The 19,866-nt window shown below is 34.6% G+C and overlaps 2 protein-coding genes across 2 annotated transcripts; one reads left to right on the top strand and one right to left on the bottom strand.

Moving 5' to 3' along the window:
* Window positions 1-1,220: 1,220 nt before the first annotated feature.
* LOC129247008 (integrator complex subunit 3 homolog) lies at window positions 1,221-12,716 on the top strand. The gene is made up of 9 exons (XM_054885831.1): window positions 1,221-1,531; window positions 1,737-2,347; window positions 2,981-3,614; window positions 6,691-7,983; window positions 9,328-9,485; window positions 9,562-9,706; window positions 9,775-9,900; window positions 11,782-11,970; window positions 12,031-12,716. Exons 1-9 carry the CDS (start codon window positions 1,385-1,387, stop codon window positions 12,097-12,099), a joined length of 3,372 nt encoding a protein of 1,123 aa, XP_054741806.1. The 5' UTR covers window positions 1,221-1,384; the 3' UTR covers window positions 12,100-12,716.
* LOC129247009 (wee1-like protein kinase) lies at window positions 12,685-18,762 on the bottom strand. Its single transcript, XM_054885832.1, has 6 exons — window positions 18,151-18,762; window positions 17,879-18,097; window positions 17,720-17,822; window positions 16,521-17,225; window positions 16,324-16,463; window positions 12,685-12,953 (listed from the first exon to the last, which is right to left on the bottom strand). Exons 1-6 carry the CDS (start codon window positions 18,593-18,595, stop codon window positions 12,823-12,825), a joined length of 1,743 nt encoding a protein of 580 aa, XP_054741807.1. The 5' UTR covers window positions 18,596-18,762; the 3' UTR covers window positions 12,685-12,822.
* Between the last annotated feature and the right edge of the window lie 1,104 nt (window positions 18,763-19,866).

Genomic DNA, 19,866 nt, shown 5'->3' with positions numbered 1-19,866 from the left:
CATAACAAATCAATTGGCATTTAAAATATATGATGTTTATTCTATTGCGACTGGCGTGATCTACATGCTTCTAATATTGTACAAACGAGGAGCAACGATAATGATAGCATTTGATAATTATAAGAAGTATGGCCATCTTAGCGAAGGGGAGCTTTAAAGCTTTATGTCCATCACGAATGACAGATTTATTAACAGAAGCTATTTCATGACAGAAATACACTCGAGTCTTGTGATTGCCTGACGAAATAGAAAAAACTTTCACACGAATAAATTGCGAAAGTGTGACGTCACACACACACAGCAATTCTATCAAATTTCAAATGATGACAGCAAAGTAGGTAGATTAAATTATGCCTTTTGGATAGCAAAATACTATCTGAAGCTATATTATTAATCGTTTATTTTATTTTATTATTTTTTATTTTTGTAAATATTATTTTCATTAAATTGAACTCAAGTTTTTGTTTTGAACCACGCAATCATTTTATATATTTGCAATTCCGTTTACCTGCACTTTTTCGTTGACCATTGAAGAGCTCGTAAAAGGAAATATAAAACTAATTATCCATTGTCTGACCACAACAAAGGACAGAAGCAGGTAACATATTTTATCAAAAACTCACAGAATAATTCCATAATGTTAGACAACGAGCAATTATTTATCTTGTACAAAATAAGCTTTTTATAATTTTAAAATATGTGGTCACGGAATTAAATTAAAAATTATACATAGTAGCAAAACACGATGTAGAGAATACTAAAGGTGACGCGTTTCGAAAACCGCTACTTTATTTCTCACGACTTTGACAACTAGTTGACGCTATCACTTGAAATAAACAAAACAAAGAAAAGGAAAACAAAAAAGCATGTGTTTGTAAATATTCTAATAAAAATTATGCCCCACGAGTTAAATTACGACAGCGCGAATTTTAAAAGTCCCTAAATGAGTTTTTTCGCCGATGACGCCGTGGAAAGAAAGTGTTTTGTGTTTGTATATACAATTTCTTACTTTCGCTTTTTTCTCCTCTGCACAAACAAGTAGTTTATCTTCCTTTTCATGTATTTTATTATTATTGGTTACAAAAAACATATTACTATATTATACCATGGATCGAAAACTAGAACTAAAAGTGTTTTATAATATCATTGTAAACGAGGTATAAAATTACAGGTTGAAAGCATACAAAGTTTTTTTTAGAACTTGAATGCAACACTGTACAACTAACTCGTTTGATGAAAACTGCTGGCTTTCTCACTTTAAGATTTTACTATAAAATTTCATTTTATTTATTTGTCGATGTAGATTTTAAATTAAAATCCATTAAATACTTTCACATTAAGAAAGGAAACGGCACTGGGGCCTGAAATATGAAGTAAGAGTTGCATGTATCTAAAGCGACTAAGAGACTCTGACTTCGACCGCAACATTCCCGACCGGGAGGGAGATCTACAAATGGAGCAACACAGCAATCACAATCAATCGAAATTATTCACTTGTACGACCGTTGATTTTCGAGACGAATTAGAAGAGGTTTGTAACATGTACTTTGTAGTACAGTAGCAAAGTCAGAAATACATGTCACATTTGTTAAACTTCAGGAATACGTATAAATTGTGCACTTTATGAAGTAGAAATCAAAACATTTCGAAAGCAGCATATTTAAAATGCGGTTACGCATAAATATATACAATTAACATTTAGCCTTATATCTCCTTTTTTCTAAATTTCTTTACAGCGATTTGAACGTGCCTATATAAGCCTACAACAGCAAATCAATGGTCTCAATGAGAAGGATATGCATGACATTTTGTCCCAACTCGTATGTAAGGAGAAGCAGCATGAAGATATTTCAATAGGGTTTTTATACACAATGCTAACCGATCCTGTCACAGCACCAAAAGCTTATCGAGATTTAACACTTGTCGCTCGGGATGGAATGAACATGGTCGTTTCAAATTTAACGATGCTTGTGGCTGAAAAATATGGCAAATTAACGGAAATAGCACGCCGCCAACTCATATGGCTACTTCGCGAACTTGTCAAACATCAAGTGCTTTTAGTAGAAAATATTGTGTGGAATTGCCTTAGGCAAGCAGGCGGTGGTGACGTTTCAATCAAAAACATTTTTCTAGTTGAGGGTCTGCTCGATATATTCATCGAGTATCGTGCTTGGCTAGAATCACAGGCTTTCCTTGTACAAACAGTAGTTTACAGCTACGTTCGGCTTATAGAAGACCATGCGAATCCCTCATTAACTGTGCTTCGACAAAAAGAAGTGAAGTTTATAATATCGTTAATTCGTGATCGATTCCTGGACATTATACCTTTGGGTAGAGATTTTGTCAGGTATGTTGTACTGTTATCAATATATACTCGTATTTCTCATACAAGGATGTTCGAACGTGAACAGAACTTTTTAAAAATAAGAGCACCAATAAATTTTATTGGCAAAAGATTTTTTATATTCAAAAAAATCAATTTGCGCGGTCGAATGAAAATAATGAAAGAAACGTTCCCAATAATTTGTTGCTCTTACTGCTTTGTTTTTTTTTTTCTTTCGCCGTGTGCATGTGGCTGTCAGCCCAGAATGAAACAAGGCGAATTCATTTTTTGTTTTCTACTCTGTCAAGACTTTTCTTTGACAATTAAACGTACAAAACATTGTGGTTGGTATAGTGCCACCACCTTTAATGAATGCGCTTCTTATCTCGATTCTCATATCATGTATAAGTACTCAAAAAAATACACTGCAAAGATATTAACTCGGCTTCTATTCATGCTATGGAATTTGACTAAGTCAATGATATATAATGGAACCCAGATATAGTCATGTTTACTTTGAAAAGCTTCTTGTATGTTTTTTTTTCATTATAAGCTAAATATGTATTTAAGATTTAAGCGATTTACGTTAACTTATATGGGCATAGAGCCTTTGCATTCATTTTAAAGAAGTATTAAAGTGTAAACCATTTTTTACAGGCTTTTACAAAATGTCGCGCGAGTACCCGAATTCGAACAGTTATGGCGCGACATTTTACATAACCCAGAAAGTCTACATCCAACATTTACAGGAATTTGGCAACTTTTGCAAACACGTACAAGTAGACGATTCTTGCAAAGTCGTTTAACTCCAGACATTGAACGTAAATTAACGTTCCTTGCTTCTACGGTTAAATTTGGCAATCAGAAACGTTACCAGGATTGGTTCCAGGATAAATATTTCGCAACTCCGGAATCTCACAGTTTGCGCTCAGATTTGATACGTTTTATAATAAATGTCATTCATCCTACAAATGATATGCTCTGTTCGGATATTATACCCCGATGGGCTATCATTGGATGGCTAATATCATCTTGTACAAACCCGATTGCATTGGCTAATGCCAAGCTTTCTCTTTTCTATGATTGGCTCTTTTTTGATCCAATTAAGGATAATATCATGAACATTGAACCGGGAATTTTAGTAATGTATCATTCAATACGAAATCATCCATTTGTAAGCAGTACACTATTGGATTTTCTTTGTCGTATAATGAAAAACTTTGACATACGGCACGAGGACAAAATACGCAAAGGCGTGTATAATTCATTAAATAAGATTCTCGAAAAGCAGGTATGTATTTTGAAGGGAAACACACATTTGACCCAATTATATTGTACTGTATTGAAATAATTTTTATTTTTTGTTTGGTTTTTCGATTTTGTTGATTCTGCACAGATAATCAAATAATTGTACGTTCGATTCTACCTTAATTCCATGACTAACATCAAAATTATATAATATATTTTTTATTGAATTCTTTTTTTTTTTTTTTTTGGAATAGCGTAGCATATTTTCTTACATATCATTCGAAAATTATGTTGATGCTAAAGGTAAAGCGAATTTATTAAAGGTGGTGGCACTAGGCCAACAGCAACGTTTCGCCCATTATAATGTCACGTCAAAGCTGAAAACAAAAGTGATTTATGTATTTATTTAAAACAAATTGCGCACTTTTTATTTTATTTATTTTTCATTCGAGATTTTCCATTGTTTCCAAGAGGTGACCGCTATTAGAAAACACTTTTCCTTCATTTTGGTGTTTCACGGAGATTCGAACATACGTACTCAGAATTCCGAAGTGTAGTCACGCACCAACTCATTCGGCTACGGCCGATTATTATTTTGCTTATTATAACTATTATTAGGCAAGGAGAATCTATAAAACGTGGTAGCAGTATACCACTGCACATTTTTTTGCGACGTGTACATTCGGATGTCAGCACCAAATTAAATTACGAATCTTATTTACATTCATTCATATGCCATTCTGATGTATAAAATGTTGTTGTTGGCCTAGTGCCACCCCCTGAAAGAATTCGCCTTGGCTTAAGGAAAGAATTTATTGAAATTTCAAATTAGTTTAATTTACAAAAAGAAAATATCAATTTAAAAATGTCAATACAAATCCCAAAGTATGCGTTTGTGCCTCCTAAATGTATGTTTTGTTTTTAAAACTGAACTATGTTAACGCATTAACAGTTTAAGAATACTATTTAGATTAATATTACTACAAGGATGAAATTAAATATGAATGTGTAGATGAGGAAAAGGATAAAGACAAAAGCAGAAATAAAATAAAAAATGCGTAAATATAGAAACAAAGTTGAAGGTAAATTTTAAAGCTTAATATAAGCACAATTGTGATAATGAATAAGTAGATAAGGAATAAAGATAAATATAGGAATGAAGATAAGAACAGGATAAAAATGGATGCTAAGATAGAGATAGAGACAAAGATAAAGAGACGAGAATAAAGATGAAACTAGTAGAATTTCAACCACTACCCGCACACTAGTCATAAAAATTGTGTGCAACATAAATCTTTATATTACTCCATTTCTAAGCAAACAGATATTCATTATACTATAACTAGAAAATGACCGACCATAATTTTTTTAGGTCGAAGACTTACCGAACCATAGCGAATATTTTCTTGAGTACAAAAAATTTATTTATATTTTTAATTTAAATCTCAACTTTTTTTATTAATAAAAAAAGAAACAAAGGTGCTTCGCTTAAATCACATACATTTCAGTTAGTTCATATGTATTAAAAAATATGAAAAATTTAAAAAATAATTAAATTAATTGGTAGAAGCTTCACATACAATTCCTATAAATACATATATACATATATGCCACAACACTATGTAACAAAATTTTTTTTTTTTTATTTTTTATTTGATGAATCTGAATTCTTACTCAATATCGCGTTGATCAGAAATAAAACGAAACATTACTATTTATCCAGATAGGTTGGTTAAACGTATTAGTTTATCGTTATATTTGAAGTTTTAACTACCATGAGTACGTTAACATTTTTATGTGGATAATTTCCGTTAAGTGTTTATGATACTTAAGCAAGCGAGCAAAATATTAGCTGAAATGTTTCCACATTCCAAATTTCAAAGGCTTTTTGTTCTGTGACAAAAATTATCTCTAAATTGTGATATGGAGATAAACTTCTGATAAACTGCTACGATCATTTAGTAGGTTTGAATGCCAAAGTTCTTGTTGCTCTTTAATGTTACCTACGACCACGTATTAACTCTTGCTAATTTTCTACCGGTCGACAAGAGACAGTAGTTATATAAAAATCAGCACAAAACTGTAGAAGATTACAGCCAAACATCTTATGCTGATTACACAGAGGATCACATAATAATAGTACAGCTACTTTTTGCACAGCTTTCATTATATAGAAGGAAATGCATAACTTCGGCAACATAAAAAAAACGTATCAAAAATTAATGCGAATTTTTACGTACTTTAAACTTGATCATTATACCAAAATTGAGAGGGATATAAACCTTCATACCCTATAAAGTTTCAAAATTTGATAAAAATTTGCTGAATTTTTTTTTAAATTTTGTTCAAAGTGTTAAACTTTGATTTTACCTATGGTTTTTGTTATAGTTTAACCTACATTTTTATAAAAAGTACGTGAATTGTCAATATTGTATATGCAAACATACAGTATTGGCCAAAACTATAACTCCCTAGGAGGGCGTCGCATTTATTACGATTGCTGATTTTCTCAAAACAATGGCGTCAGAAATACAAATATTTTGCATTTTATTTTTGTTTATATATTCACTTTGAATAAAACAGCATACTTGTGGCCAATTTTTTTTTTAATTTACCATAAAATAGTTTACAATAGTCAAAAATTCAATGGACAAAACTAAAGCACCCATATATTGGTGTAAATAAATACATTTCTACCTTATTTTGGATGACTGCAGCACATCTTTTAGGCATTAGAGACATTAAGCTATCAATAACATCCTGTGATAGTATGCTTCCCATGCTCCTTTTACAACTTCAAACAGTTCGTATTTGAGCGAGCAGTTTTCCCTCCCTTTTCTGTCTTCGCTTGGTAGCCAATAAAGAACCTCTAGGTGAATTTTGAACAATGAAAAACTTCTCGTCTAAACTATCTACCTCTTGGTAGCGGCATAAAACAGTAGAATCCGTCATTTGCAGACCAATCATAAATTGAGGAAGATGCTCAGCATAAACGCCTGTCTGCAATTTATTTCCTAAAAAAGTTCTTTCACATAATATCGCTACCTTCCGTTTCTCCATCTTTCATATATGTATCTCTGCTAAAACTATTCATATAAATATAACATTTTTGTTTGCAGGTCATTCCAAACTTGCAGCCACTATTCGAGTCCCCGAAATTGGATCGAGAACTGCGTAATTTAATTCGTGAAAATTTCCGTGAATTCGTATTACCCACCCATACTGCGTCGCCAATGGTAACAATGCCACCGTTTAAAAAAGAAGCAGATCAGCGTCTACTGCACAGAGGGCAAACCTTTTTCGGTGGGCCATTGGCGCAACAGCATGAAATGCATCTACAAAATAATTTCCAACTCAGTTCTGCTGTGGCTGATCTAGCAGAAACACAAGGCGTCGTTGATACAAGTGGCATTGGTAGCGTTGCCGCCAGTGGTGCACCTGTCATCGATGAAGATAATAAGTTGTCGATTATAGCGCCCGAAAGTAATGATATTGAAGCCGAAGCCGCCTTCAGTGAAGATGACGAAGATGTGGCGAAAGATACCAAGAATGAGGAGCTTACGGACGATGATGACGATCTGCCTTTATCGAAAGTACGATTAAAAGAGAAGCCAACACCGGAAAAGATAGATCTGCCCGCCTCCATTAGTGACACATTCGAAACATTCGTCACAAAACGCAACTCATTTACGTGGGAAGCTTTTTTGTCGGATTTTCGAACATTGCCCGCCTCAGCATTGGATGAAGCTCAATTGAATTATGTGATCTCGAATACGCATTTAATTTTACGCGAAACATTGCCACAACAAAATATCTTCACCGATAGTAAAACAGATGAAAAAAATTTGGCAAAGAGCATAAGCTATCCACTTTTCGGCCTGTTTCGTTTTCTCTACGAAAATGATGAGAAGAGCAAAAAACCGTTTCAAACATTGCTAGCAGAGATATGTGAGCGGATCCCGGAAATCGGTTACTTGCTACTCTATTTCATGAAGGTGCACGTTAAACTGCAGACACGTAAGAATAGCCAGCAAGCGGCTCAATTTAAAACGCCTATTTATCGTTTGCTGTGTGAGGCGAGTGGTGAAAAGATAGATGATTGTCTAGCACGGGACTTAGATTTGTTAGAAAAGGAAAGTACAGCGATATTCCTTTGGTTATTGCCAGACATTTATCGCGAGTTTAAAAGTACAGCCATAAACAATAGCGAGTTGCTGCGAATTACATTGAGGTGTATTGATGCGAAGAACTTGCGTGACCTGATATATTATGTGGCGCAGGGAAAACTGACACTCTTTAAACAAGATGGACTGATAGACTGCTTGCGAGAAAGCTTGGTTTATGAAACTTTTGAGCAGTTGAGTCTGTGGCAGTTAGTGCAAGCGCATGATGTCCCGCTTAAATGTTTACAGGTAATTTAATTTGTTACTTATTTTAAGCGAAAATTCTCTTTGGAAGGGTATTAAATTCTGGAAAATAGCTGAGGGTTTCACATCAAGTTAGACAGATCGGGCGAGATATTGGTTATCGTCATTTACAAGGTAAAGAGAGACGTATGAGCTTTCTTTCTTAGTAATTGCCCGTTGTTATACCAACTGCGTAAGTAACTAGATTGCATGAGACTCTAGTGATGGGTGCATGCATTATTCATAGGCCTCGCTTATTATAGGATATAGCATGCATCAGGACTCTCGTAAAAACATTCATTATTAGTATCTGAAGTATATCAAGATGCCTTATGCCGAAATTCCCGATTTAACTGTCATATGAGATAATTTTGTCAGAGTTTTTGAATTATCTTCAGTTTAACGGTTAAGCCTTGTTAATTCGTTTTCGCCGTAAATTTTTCCATAGATTTAATGTATGACTTCATCCATACATTTAGACAATTCTCAAGTACTCTTTTTCAACTTTCTGTGTTCGATGCTAACATAACTTGAAGCATATCTTGGTTTAACGCTAGAGAGCTCGTGCTATGAGAAGCTGCCGACCGCGAGAAGCTATTTAAAATTGAAGAATGCTTACCATAATTTTACCAAAATATTATTTTTGTATAAAACTACAAAAGTTTAATGTTTTTTTCCTCATTCTGGCCTTATTAAATAATATAAACTTGAGAAAACTATTGTAAGAGAAAAACACAAATCGTTTTTAATATGCTCCCCATGCCAAACTCGTGTTTCACAGAGAATGTCATCCACTCTAACTTTAAAGGTCTTACTATCAAGGTTGATAAGTGTACCTATCTCGATAAGCGATTTGCAGTGTACAGTTACAGTTTTTAACTTAACTATAAAAGCCCAATCATAGATAAAAATTAAATTTGGGTGTTTCAAGCACGACAATGGGTTTCGAACCCGAGCTCTACCGAATGGTAGTCACACACAAACCCATTCGGCTACGGCGGCCGCTGCTTATTTGCATTATTTATTTAAAATATACTACTGAGTTGGTTCAGGAGGTCGCAGAGATCTGCTTGTGCTTGTGAAAGAGATAACGTGTTTTCTGTGCAGTAGACGGCAAAACGAAGTTGCTCAGGTTACACCGACCAAACAACTGTCCCATGACAGTCGGCTCTACGTAACCGGAACGACCCGGCTTTATATCCGGCCAAGGACTGTCACTTCAGCAGCAAACAACTGTCTGGTTTCGAGAGCTTGACTCCATTATAATTTTTCTTTTCCAGCATATAATTCGAGCTTAATACTCAATTTTATTTATTTCTAAAATTTTAAAACTAAACTTGCATATATTAGGATATTTTACCTGAGCTTGAATCTTCAAGTCATCCAGAAGCGCTCAGTTATATGCTCTTATGGCTTAAAAACGAGGAACCTACGAATGAACTGATACGTCTTTTGCTGAGTAGAGAGACAAAATCTCGGGGCGATCCATTTGTTACTTCGGCATTGCGGTAAGCAAACTTGTATATACATATAAATCTTTGGAACTGTTTGTATAATTATGTGTTTCAATATATCATCTAAAAGCTTCTGGTGTCAACGGGGCGAGGAAAAATTATCAGAAATCATAGCATCACTGCTTACGTCAAAGTATCCCAGTTCATCTCCGAACAAGCGAAAAAGGCTAACTAAAGGTAGTTCAGCAATGAGTGGTTTACCCTCCGCCGATCAGGTATTATATACATACGAAAATTATAAAAAAAGCTTTAAATATAACATTTGCCTTTCTCTAAACTTGAGGTGTTGAGTCACCTGGAACATTATCGACGAAGTTGCAGGCATGGTACAGGCACAGGGCTGTACGTTTACGACACTATGCAACGCGCACTACAGGCGGCGTATACGCATAGCAATGAGAGCACAAAAGTAAGTTGACATAACGTGACTTATTCAAACTCAGACAGGTTCTGTGAAAGTGAACATGAAAATTTACCTGAATACAAGTGATTTTGAAAAACGAATTATTTTTTAATTTCTTAATTCGTTTTTGATTCACTTTCAAAATCAGCTTTACAGCTGACGGCTGCCTATTTAAACAAAACATATTTTTTTTTGTCATAAAAAAACTTTATTTTAATCAGGGTTCATAATAGCGCTAATTTTAACAATAAAAAATCACCAGAATATTACTAGAGCGAACACAAAAATAGTATCAGCAGCGACACCTCTTTTACGAGGGTGGAAACTTTAAGCGCGTGTAAATAATTTTTCAATATCGGTATCATTTTTAATTATAATAATTGTCTCAAAGTAACAAATTATACAATCAAAATTAAAACATGCTTTAAATGAATTGTATTACGTTAGATATGAGGATTGACTATGTTTTGCAAGCCTATATTGAATTATACTTTACTTCTCCAGTGATCAGTATTGTTCCCTTCCTTCCCTAATATCACCAAATATATAGCATTGCCCTCTTTAGGCGCTTCCGTTCGCTACTGTTTGTACCATTTTTTGTACATTATTTTCGTTGTGATCAGTTTTGTTTTATCATTTGTTTTAAAAATGGCTCAATTTTGTTTCATTTTTTTCACTGTAATTCATCTAACCTTTTTTTCATCCAGTCTTTTTTGAATTGTTTAAAAAAAATTTAGTTATGAATGTTCATAAGCGTCATAGCAGCGTCAGAATTATTAATGTGTCGGCCAGTGATTGGCCAACCAGAACCGGTTTCAGCCTAAATATCGAAATTCTCAAATGCCCCTAAATACAGGGTCCAGCACTCGAAGTGTAACCAACTTTAGACCGCTCGCGCAGTTGATGCACGGGCATCAGCTGTCTGTTAGTTGGCTAAATGACAGTTCAGAGTATTGCTTACAAGCGCATGGAAGCATTTTGCCGAGGGTAAAAACGAAAAAAAAAATAGTAATGAATTTCAAACGTAATAGTGTGATGAATTATATTTGAGTGGAAAATCACAACCAATCGCTGCTCCTTCGTAAGCTGCTCCTTAAAGTAAATACATTTTTTGTTTATCGCAAAATGACTCGTTGCAATGATACTAGTAGCATCGCGAAAAAAAGCGAAGAAGCGACTTGAGCGAAATCCCCGACGAAGTGCCAATCAAATGGCGAAAGAACGGAAAATATCAGACCGTAGCATCCGCCGCATACTGAAAAATTATCTCAAAGTCAAGCCTTACAAGAGTCAAAAGGTGCCGTCCACACAATGATTCTCAAATTCACCAGACGCGAATCCGATGTATTATTCTCTTTGTGCCCTTTTGGAGAGCACGATACGAACTAAAAGATTCACCAACCTCGAGACGCTTAAAAAAGCTATTGTCCGCGAGCGGTTCAAAATACCTGCAACTCACATTCGGGCAGCTTTTGCGATTCGTTTCTGGACGGTCTCAAGGCCATAGTCAAGGCAAAAGGTGGTCATACCGAGCAAAAGTTAATGCATTCTTAATTTTGTATTATTTACTTTGAATTAAATAAAAGTAATTTTTTACTTTGAATTTAATGAAAGTAATTTTTATGGCCTTTTTAGTTGGTTACACTTCGAGTGCCGGACCCTGTATAAAAATTATTTTTCAGCAACTTGCTATAATTAATTTTGTTATATGTTTTTGTATGTTTCTTGAAACCAGCGCTCGTGTATTGCTAAAATGTATTCAATAATAATTTATTTTTACTACCCTACATTTATATCATAATATATGAAATACTTTGGGCGATGATGACTTTTTTAATATTTACAATGCAACTAATTTCTTCTATTTTCTATGTTGTAATATTTTAGAAGCAATACAGTGATTTATTTGCACTGGCGGCGGAAGACGAGACTACAGCCGTGGGGAGACGTGGTGGAAGTGGGCGTGGTAGAAAACAACCTACCAGTAAAAAGGATACAAACAATCATAGTACGAGCAATAAGAAAAATTCAGATCCAGTTAAAACCATTTACTCATCAGATGAAGAATCAAGCGAAGTATGTTTACTAAAAATTATTAATATACAATATAATACTGTAATTTTGTAATTTTTTTAGGAGGATTGGCCGAAGCAGAAAATCTCACAAGCCAAGAAGCGAAAAAAAACTATCAACGATTCTGACTGACAGTACCAAGGGTTTTATTGTTATGAAGTAGATCCATATAGTAATGAGAAAGATTTTTCTAATTAAATTGTTTAAATAAACTAAAAAAAATACAAATAAAAAGATATAAATAAGAATTAAAAAGAATAAGGCCAATGTAGATGTTTCAAGTGTTGAAATGTTCACGTTATATTTTTTTATTTTTCATCGAAAATAAAAGTAAAGTCTAAAAAATTACAATAAGTAAACATATGTAAAGGTGCGATAAACACTAAAACAATAAAAATGATTGTACATCTTTTTGATCCAAATTACCACCATGCAATACTATTACAAATGCATTTGTATTTTTGAATACCATTCTTACACATGTGCAAAATGTATGTATATTATACGTAATTTTTTATTAAGAATTTTATGAGTTCGCCTTGTGTTATGAGTACTATTTTATGTAGTTCTAATACTACTTCAATCGTAGAAGTTAATTTATGTTTTGATTGCCTTTAGGTAGACTGTTTGTTTACTATCTATCAACCTGTAAGTATTTTCCTAAATCAGTAATATCACCGACAGTGATGAACAAATGAAGAAATAAAGCTATATTCGTACAGTTGATCGTACATACATACATACATATATATTATATATTTTTTTTATTTACAGTGTGTTCATAGATTAAATAATAAAGACAATGGATAAAATTCGTGTTAAAACTTCAAATGTTGGCAGCATTCACTGAATAAGTCAATAATTTAATTTGTTAATAACATTTTTGTTGCGATCACGCAGTCCATCTACTTTAGAACCGATGCAAGATGTGCGTTTCTTCCGTGAATATGATCGTAAACAACGTTGTTCCATTGGGGATTGATTAACTGTAATTTATAGGATTTTATGAATAAAAAAATGTTTATTTTTCCAAAATTAAAAATAACTAAAAGAATGTGCCATGAAAAGTAATGCCAATTACGCACACTTGGGGAAACCAGTAACTCGGTGCCTAAAGTCTAGACCAAAATAAAATGCGGTAGCGGTCGCGTATATCGCACATTTCCCTATACAAGTGACTCGGTTACTGTAATACCCAAACACCTATGAGTCTATAAGTGGTGACAATACAAAATGGTATGCGGTGGCGCGATCGCACCGCAATCATTTTTAGAGCAGTGATGACCAAAAAATCTCAGGTTTTGATACAATTTTTATATTTTTCTGTATACGTGTGTGTTTTATGTACATTTTTCATGAAGTTTTCCACCTAAATAAAAAAATAAATAGCTTCTGTTAGGGGTTTGGCCGGGCTCCTCCTCCTATTTGTTGTGCGTTAAGCCGACTCCGAATGGCAAATGGTTTTTATGAGTAGCTTTTTCATCGCAGAAACACACTCGGAGGTTTACCATTGCGTGCCGAGGGCGACCGCATTTAGAAAAAACGTTTTCTTCATTTTGGTGTTTCCTGCACTCAACCGTATATATACTTTGAATTTTGGTTTTTCTTCGTAACCGTAAACAGCTATGAAATACTTTACATCTGTTTTGATATTTGCGATACAAATTTTAATATTAGAAATGAACAACGAAAAATTAATTGACTTAGTGGAAAAATACTCGCATTTTATGACAAAATGCAAATGTCTACTTAAAAATCAGCTGTTAGGGTTACGTACACAGCATGACTGATTAAAGATTAAATAGCCGGTAGAACAGCAGCAGCTACGATCATTCAATTCAATTCAATTCCACGACAGTCGGTTCTACGTTACCGAAACGACCCGGATTTACAGTGATGAACAAAAGTATTGGCACAGCAAGATACTTTCATTTTAACATTACTTTTTGTCCACTTATGAAGTGATTTTTAATCGCAAAAAAAAAAAACGGGCTAGAAAGAAGAACATATTACCAATCATATTTCCTTCAACTCATTTTATTATCTTTTATATTTAATTAACACTAATTATAATATTAAAAAAAATACTTATTATAACGAAACAAAATTATTGGCACACTTAAGTCTTATCAGGCTTTTTCATCTAAATTTTATTGATCTAGCAACTTTCTTTCAAAAGTCCCGTTATGTTCACACAAGCAATTGAGTTTTTGTCAAAATTCAAACTACAAACAGCATAGTGCCTTCAATTACAGTAAACTTTGCTTAAATTTTTGTAAAATGAGCAGCAAAAAAAGTGAAACCACCGAATCTCAGCGCAAAATAATATTATATTTGCATAATCAGGGCAAATCATACGCTGAGATTGGTGAAATGATGGACAGAAGTCGCTACACCATACGAAGCATTGTTCAACGTTTCAAGAGCGCTTCATCTTTGAAAAGCGTGAAACGTACGGGCAGGCCTAAGGCTTTAAACGACCGCGAACGCTGCCAAATAGTCAAGAAGGTAAAAAACCCAAGAATATCCTCCACCCAAATCGCAGCAGAAGTTAAGGAAGAGATGGGAAAGGATATTCATCCAATAACGGTCCGGAGGGTATTGCATGAGGAGAACTACAATTCTCGCGTGGCTAGACGCAAACCTCTCATTTCTAAAGTGAACCAAAAGAAGTGTTTAGCCTATGCGAAGGAGTACTTAAGCAAGCCAAGTGACTTTTGGGACAATGGACAATGTACTCTTCTCGGATGAAAGCAAATTCAATATCTTTCAATCTGATGGCCGCCAAACTGTGCGGAGAAAGCCTAACACCGAACTGCAAAAACAGAACCTTGCTGCGACTGTAAAACATGGTGGTGGAGGAGTAATTGTGTGGGGCTGCATGTTCTCTGCAGGTGTTGGTGAGCTGGAATTCATTGACGGCATTATGGATAAAAAATATTATATGGAAATCCTGAAGAGAAACGTCAAAAAAAGTGCCGAAAAGCTGAAATTGCCCGGTTCATTTTCATTTCAACACGACAATGACCCGAAGCATACTGCTCATGATGTGCGTATGTGGCTTGCGCACCACATCAAACATACATTGCCGCATCCGCCTCAGTCGCCTGATCTAAACCCAATCGAACATTTGTGGGAAGAGCTAGATAGGCGCGTTAAGAAGCCTGCTATTTCAACAAAAGCAGAGTTGAAGGTGGCACTGGTGGAGGAATGGCAGAATATTGGGGAAGAAACCACCCAAAAATTGGTTTCATCGATGCCAAGACGGCTGGAAGCAGTCATCCAGCAAAAGGGCTTGGCTACAAAATATTAATTTGTTTATATTTTACTATTTTGTTATTGTTTTTTTTTTTAAATTTTAATGAAGTGTGCCAATAATTTTGTTCCGTTATAATAAGTACTTTTTTAATAATATATTATAATTAGTGTTAATTAAATATAACAGATAATAAAATGAATTGAAGGAAATATGCTTGGTAATATGTTCTTCTGTCTAGCCCGTTTTTTTTGCGATTAAAAATCACTTCATAAGTGGACAAAAAGTAATGTTAAAGTGAAAGTATCTTGCTGTGCCAATACTTTTGTTCATCATTGTATATCCGGCCAAGGACTGTCACCCCAGCAGCATTCACCGTATGTAAGTATGGGGAATGTTTATGCTGCTACAACAACATCATTCAATTAAAGGGATACGGTACACTAGACAGGGCTAGTTTACTGGGGCGGCAGCCCTTGGTCGGGAAAAACCCGACTCATTCTGGTAACGTAGAACCGGCTGCCTAGACAAAACAGACAGACCACTCCAGGATCGGACAGTGTACAGACAGGCCATAAACGACATTCAGCGGGAGACCCTTACCACCTTCTTAAGCTCCCGACCTCCGAATGCCGTTATTGGAGTCCAACCACCACCAATTGCAGACGAAGAGTTCCAACTTCCCCGAGAGTCCCGCGTAACCTTGGCACAATTACGTTCTGGATACTGTAGCAGGTTAAACTCCTACCTATCCAGAATCGACACCGACACACTAAACATATGTCCGGCATGTGAAGGCCCCCGCATGACACTAACCACCTTTTCACATGCCCCATCAAACCCACTCATCTAACACCTCTCTCCCTCTGGACCCAACACGTCGAAACAGCTAGTTTCCTGGGCCTACCGTTAGATGAGCTAGACGAAGACGACCGGTGATTACACTACACTGACAGGGCAAAGGTACTGCTACAACATCATTCAATTTAAATTTTGTAGGCGAACAATAATTTGGGAAAATTAACGTACGAGTATAGGCTTTAGGAATCACTGATTTTGAGTCACAAAAATAGGCACTCATACCGTTTTCTGGTTCTTACCTCTATCATTTTGTTCATATTGCTTGATCAGCTTTTTAGCTTCACGCAACTTTCGCAGCAATATCTCATTCTTTCTTTTTTCAATGTTCAACTCTTGATTGAGTTGGGATTTAGACTTCGATTCCATCGAGCTCAGTATACTAGATGAAAAAAATTATGATTTTAAAAATATTTAGTAATTCTAAGTTTATACTTACGGATGATTAAAAATAGATGTGGAAGATGGGCGTTGTTCCGGATCCGGATGTGTCATAAGTTTGATGAGCTCATTGAATTCTGCACTTAATGTAGGTATATTTGGCACCTCACCGTTACGAAGTTTCTGCCACATCGGTCCATTTTTAGGTAAAGGCCCACCGCCTGCAGCTTCATATAATGTCATACCAAGTGAAAATATATCTGCTTTAAAGAGATCACTAAATTTTTCCTGAAGTATTTCGTAGGGTAGATAACGACAATCGCCTTCTTCAACATTTGGCTCTTTTATTGATGTCACATGACCAAGATCACCAATTTTATATGTTGTAATACATTCTGTATTGCCGAGCTCTTCATATATTCCATCCATGCCATCTTCATAATACTCTTTTGTCAGCGGAAGTGAAGTGGATTTATGTAATGAGGGCATTTTAGTGAGGAAAATATTACCCGACTTCAAGTCCATATGAACCAAATCATTAGAATGTATATAACGCAAACCTTCTGCCACATGAAGTAAGAGGATTTTTAATTCGGATTCAACAAGAAAACGTTTTTGAATAAGAGATTGTAAACTGCCCCCATTACAATATTCATTCTGTATAAGCATATGATTATCTTCTGCCCAAGCAGAGTAGTACCGTACTACATTGTCATGTTTACCCAAAACCGCATGTGCCCATACTTCGTTCAAAGCTCGTTTTCTGAAAATAAATATCAAAGTAGCTAATTTTAACCACGAATGCTCAAATTAAATTAAAATATTTATGTAAATAATCATGGGTGGATACACCTGCACTCAGTTTTGTTCACCAAAAATTTTTTATTTCAAATAAATTTATTTTTTTTATTTATTTATATAAATAAAAAAAAAAAAAAAAAAAAAAAAAAAAAAAAATAATTATTTAATTAATAATTATAAAAAATTATTTATTACTTACTATTACTATTAGGAAAATTTTTTTGGCGATTAGTCAAATGGATTTTTGTGAAAGCTAAAACCATGAAAATGTTTGAAGCTATTTGAATAGAACTACCTCTTAATATATAGTAATAATGTATTTGAAAAATGTTGAATTTTAATAAAATTTCATAAATAAAATTTATCTATATCATCATACCATACCCATTGTTTCAGATATTTAAAACTTGATCGAAAAATATAACAAAAATATACACATGGTTGTATGAAACTTACTCAAAGAAACTGCCTGCCACTGGCTTTATGCTTTTTTTAATGGCATATATACAACCATCCAATCGATTAAGGCATTGATAAACTAAACCGAATTCTCCTATTCCTGAAACAAAAATTGGAAATTATTTTCATTTTACAGCCCGCGAAATATTTTCTAACCTATTAGTGAAATTTCTAAAAATTCCTTTTGGTAACGACTGATGTTAGTATCTTGTAAAGCTAGTCTCTTAGGTGCTTGCAGCACTTCCGTATTTCCATCTCCTTCATTATCTATTTCATCATCATCCTCGCTGTTTAAAAACATTTGCACCGACTGATTGCTTAAATTATCTCGTCCAAATTGAGTTCGGCAACGTTTTTTGTTTCGCGCTAAAAAGCCTAAAAATATACATTTTATATTTATATCAAATATAATTAAAATATTAACTTACTATCAGGTGTAAAAGGATTAACATTCGCTGTTTGAGGTTGAAAATTGTCTAAAACTCGATTGTGTAACGGCAGCGATCTTGGTCGCTCAATTATTTCGTTTTTAGTTGCACCGTCTGCCGCCACCGCTCCAGACAGATGATTTCTTGATTTTTGAAGAATAGTTTTTGGAGTGGCGGGGGTGTCAAAAAGTCTCAGTGCTCGCACCTTACGGTATGGAGGAGAAACTGATACCGGAACAGCTGCAGATGAGCGTGTCTGTATTAGGCTGGAACGTTTATGTTGTTCTTCATCAATATGTGGAGATGCAAAACGCAGTTTCCGCGGTTGAATATTAAAGACTGGGGAAGGTGAACGCATCTCGACGCTTGAGTTTAATTCAATTTGATCCTGCGAACTATCGGCGTCATTTTTCCTTTCTGGTTGAAGCTTATGAAATGCTTCCATTTCGAGCACTTGTTGAGAACGGTTGAAGCACTAGTTTGCTAAACCTTTTTACTTTCCTTAAAACACTTCGACTAAAATAATTATCGCAAGAAATTCAATAAATAAAGTTATTCGACATTTATCCAAGTAAACCGAAATTGAACTTAAATCAATGTCTTTAAGTTGGCTGCTCTTTACAAATCAATTTCTGACCGTCGGAATTTTAACAAAGAGAACAGATATGTTTCTTTCAGAGATGCATTCACTAATATTCTAGAGGACTAAAAGTACTTTCACATATGCAGTAATTAGAAATAAATCCACAAAATTAATCTACCAGTTCACATACGGCATATTACCTCCAAAATTGATAATCAGTTGTCAATACTATTTTGAAAGGTTTTTCGTCATAGAAATTGCTTTGGTGGAATATTTTGGAGTTTTGCTAGTAACAAACAGTTGGAGGAAATCCGTAAACGCCGTTTATTGAGATTTCAAAAACGTATAGCATCAAGACGCATTCGAAATCCTATATTACATTTTATAATAAGTAATAAGAGGACAAAGCGTTTATGGATACCTGCTTTTCCCATTATATGAATGCATAGTTAATAATACCCAACAAAAATTTTATTAGAATTATGTCTACAAACCTGTATTCTTTGCCGGCATTCATTTTATTTAGTTTTTACTTCGACATTCGTAAAAATAATTATCTATAACACAGAAAACAGATTTTGTGAGAGAAATTTTGTATTGGAAATCTCGCTTTTTAATTACGAATTGGGAGTTAATCATGATAATCTTCTTACATGTGAACGTATTATAAGTTCGGTCGCGTCTTTTGCATCTATACATTTTTTTTTTTTACTCAATAAAATGTTAACGAGTTATCGAGATCATAGGTCTGATAATGTTACAAATAATATTCTAAAGATACGGCGACAAGCTCCAGCAGCTTATATGTGTGCGTGTCGGGTGCATGACGCTTGCCCAATAAAAAATCTAAAATTTTTGATTTTCATTATGCAAAAGCAGACAACAAGTATGTGTGGCACGAAAGAACTACGTGTGTCACCCGACACGCACACATATAAGCTGCTGGACAGCAAATGCATGAGCATGTGGCGGTAGCTTAACGAAATTCGATAACCCAACAACTAACAGCTGATTTGTGTTGTCATACATTTAAATGGCTTATAGGGGTTGACTTAAGTACAATGCTGCATGAGCAATTTTATGCAAGTTATAATGAATTGTGGGCTCTGTAGGCGAATAAGTTTGCTTGTGAC

The sequence above is a fragment of the Anastrepha obliqua genome, chromosome 5 (genome assembly GCF_027943255.1).
Source record: "Anastrepha obliqua isolate idAnaObli1 chromosome 5, idAnaObli1_1.0, whole genome shotgun sequence".
Taxonomy (NCBI): Eukaryota; Metazoa; Arthropoda; class Insecta; order Diptera; family Tephritidae; genus Anastrepha; species Anastrepha obliqua.
The sequence above is the reverse complement of the archived record's forward strand: the minus strand, read 5'-3'. Positions and strand labels throughout refer to the sequence as shown.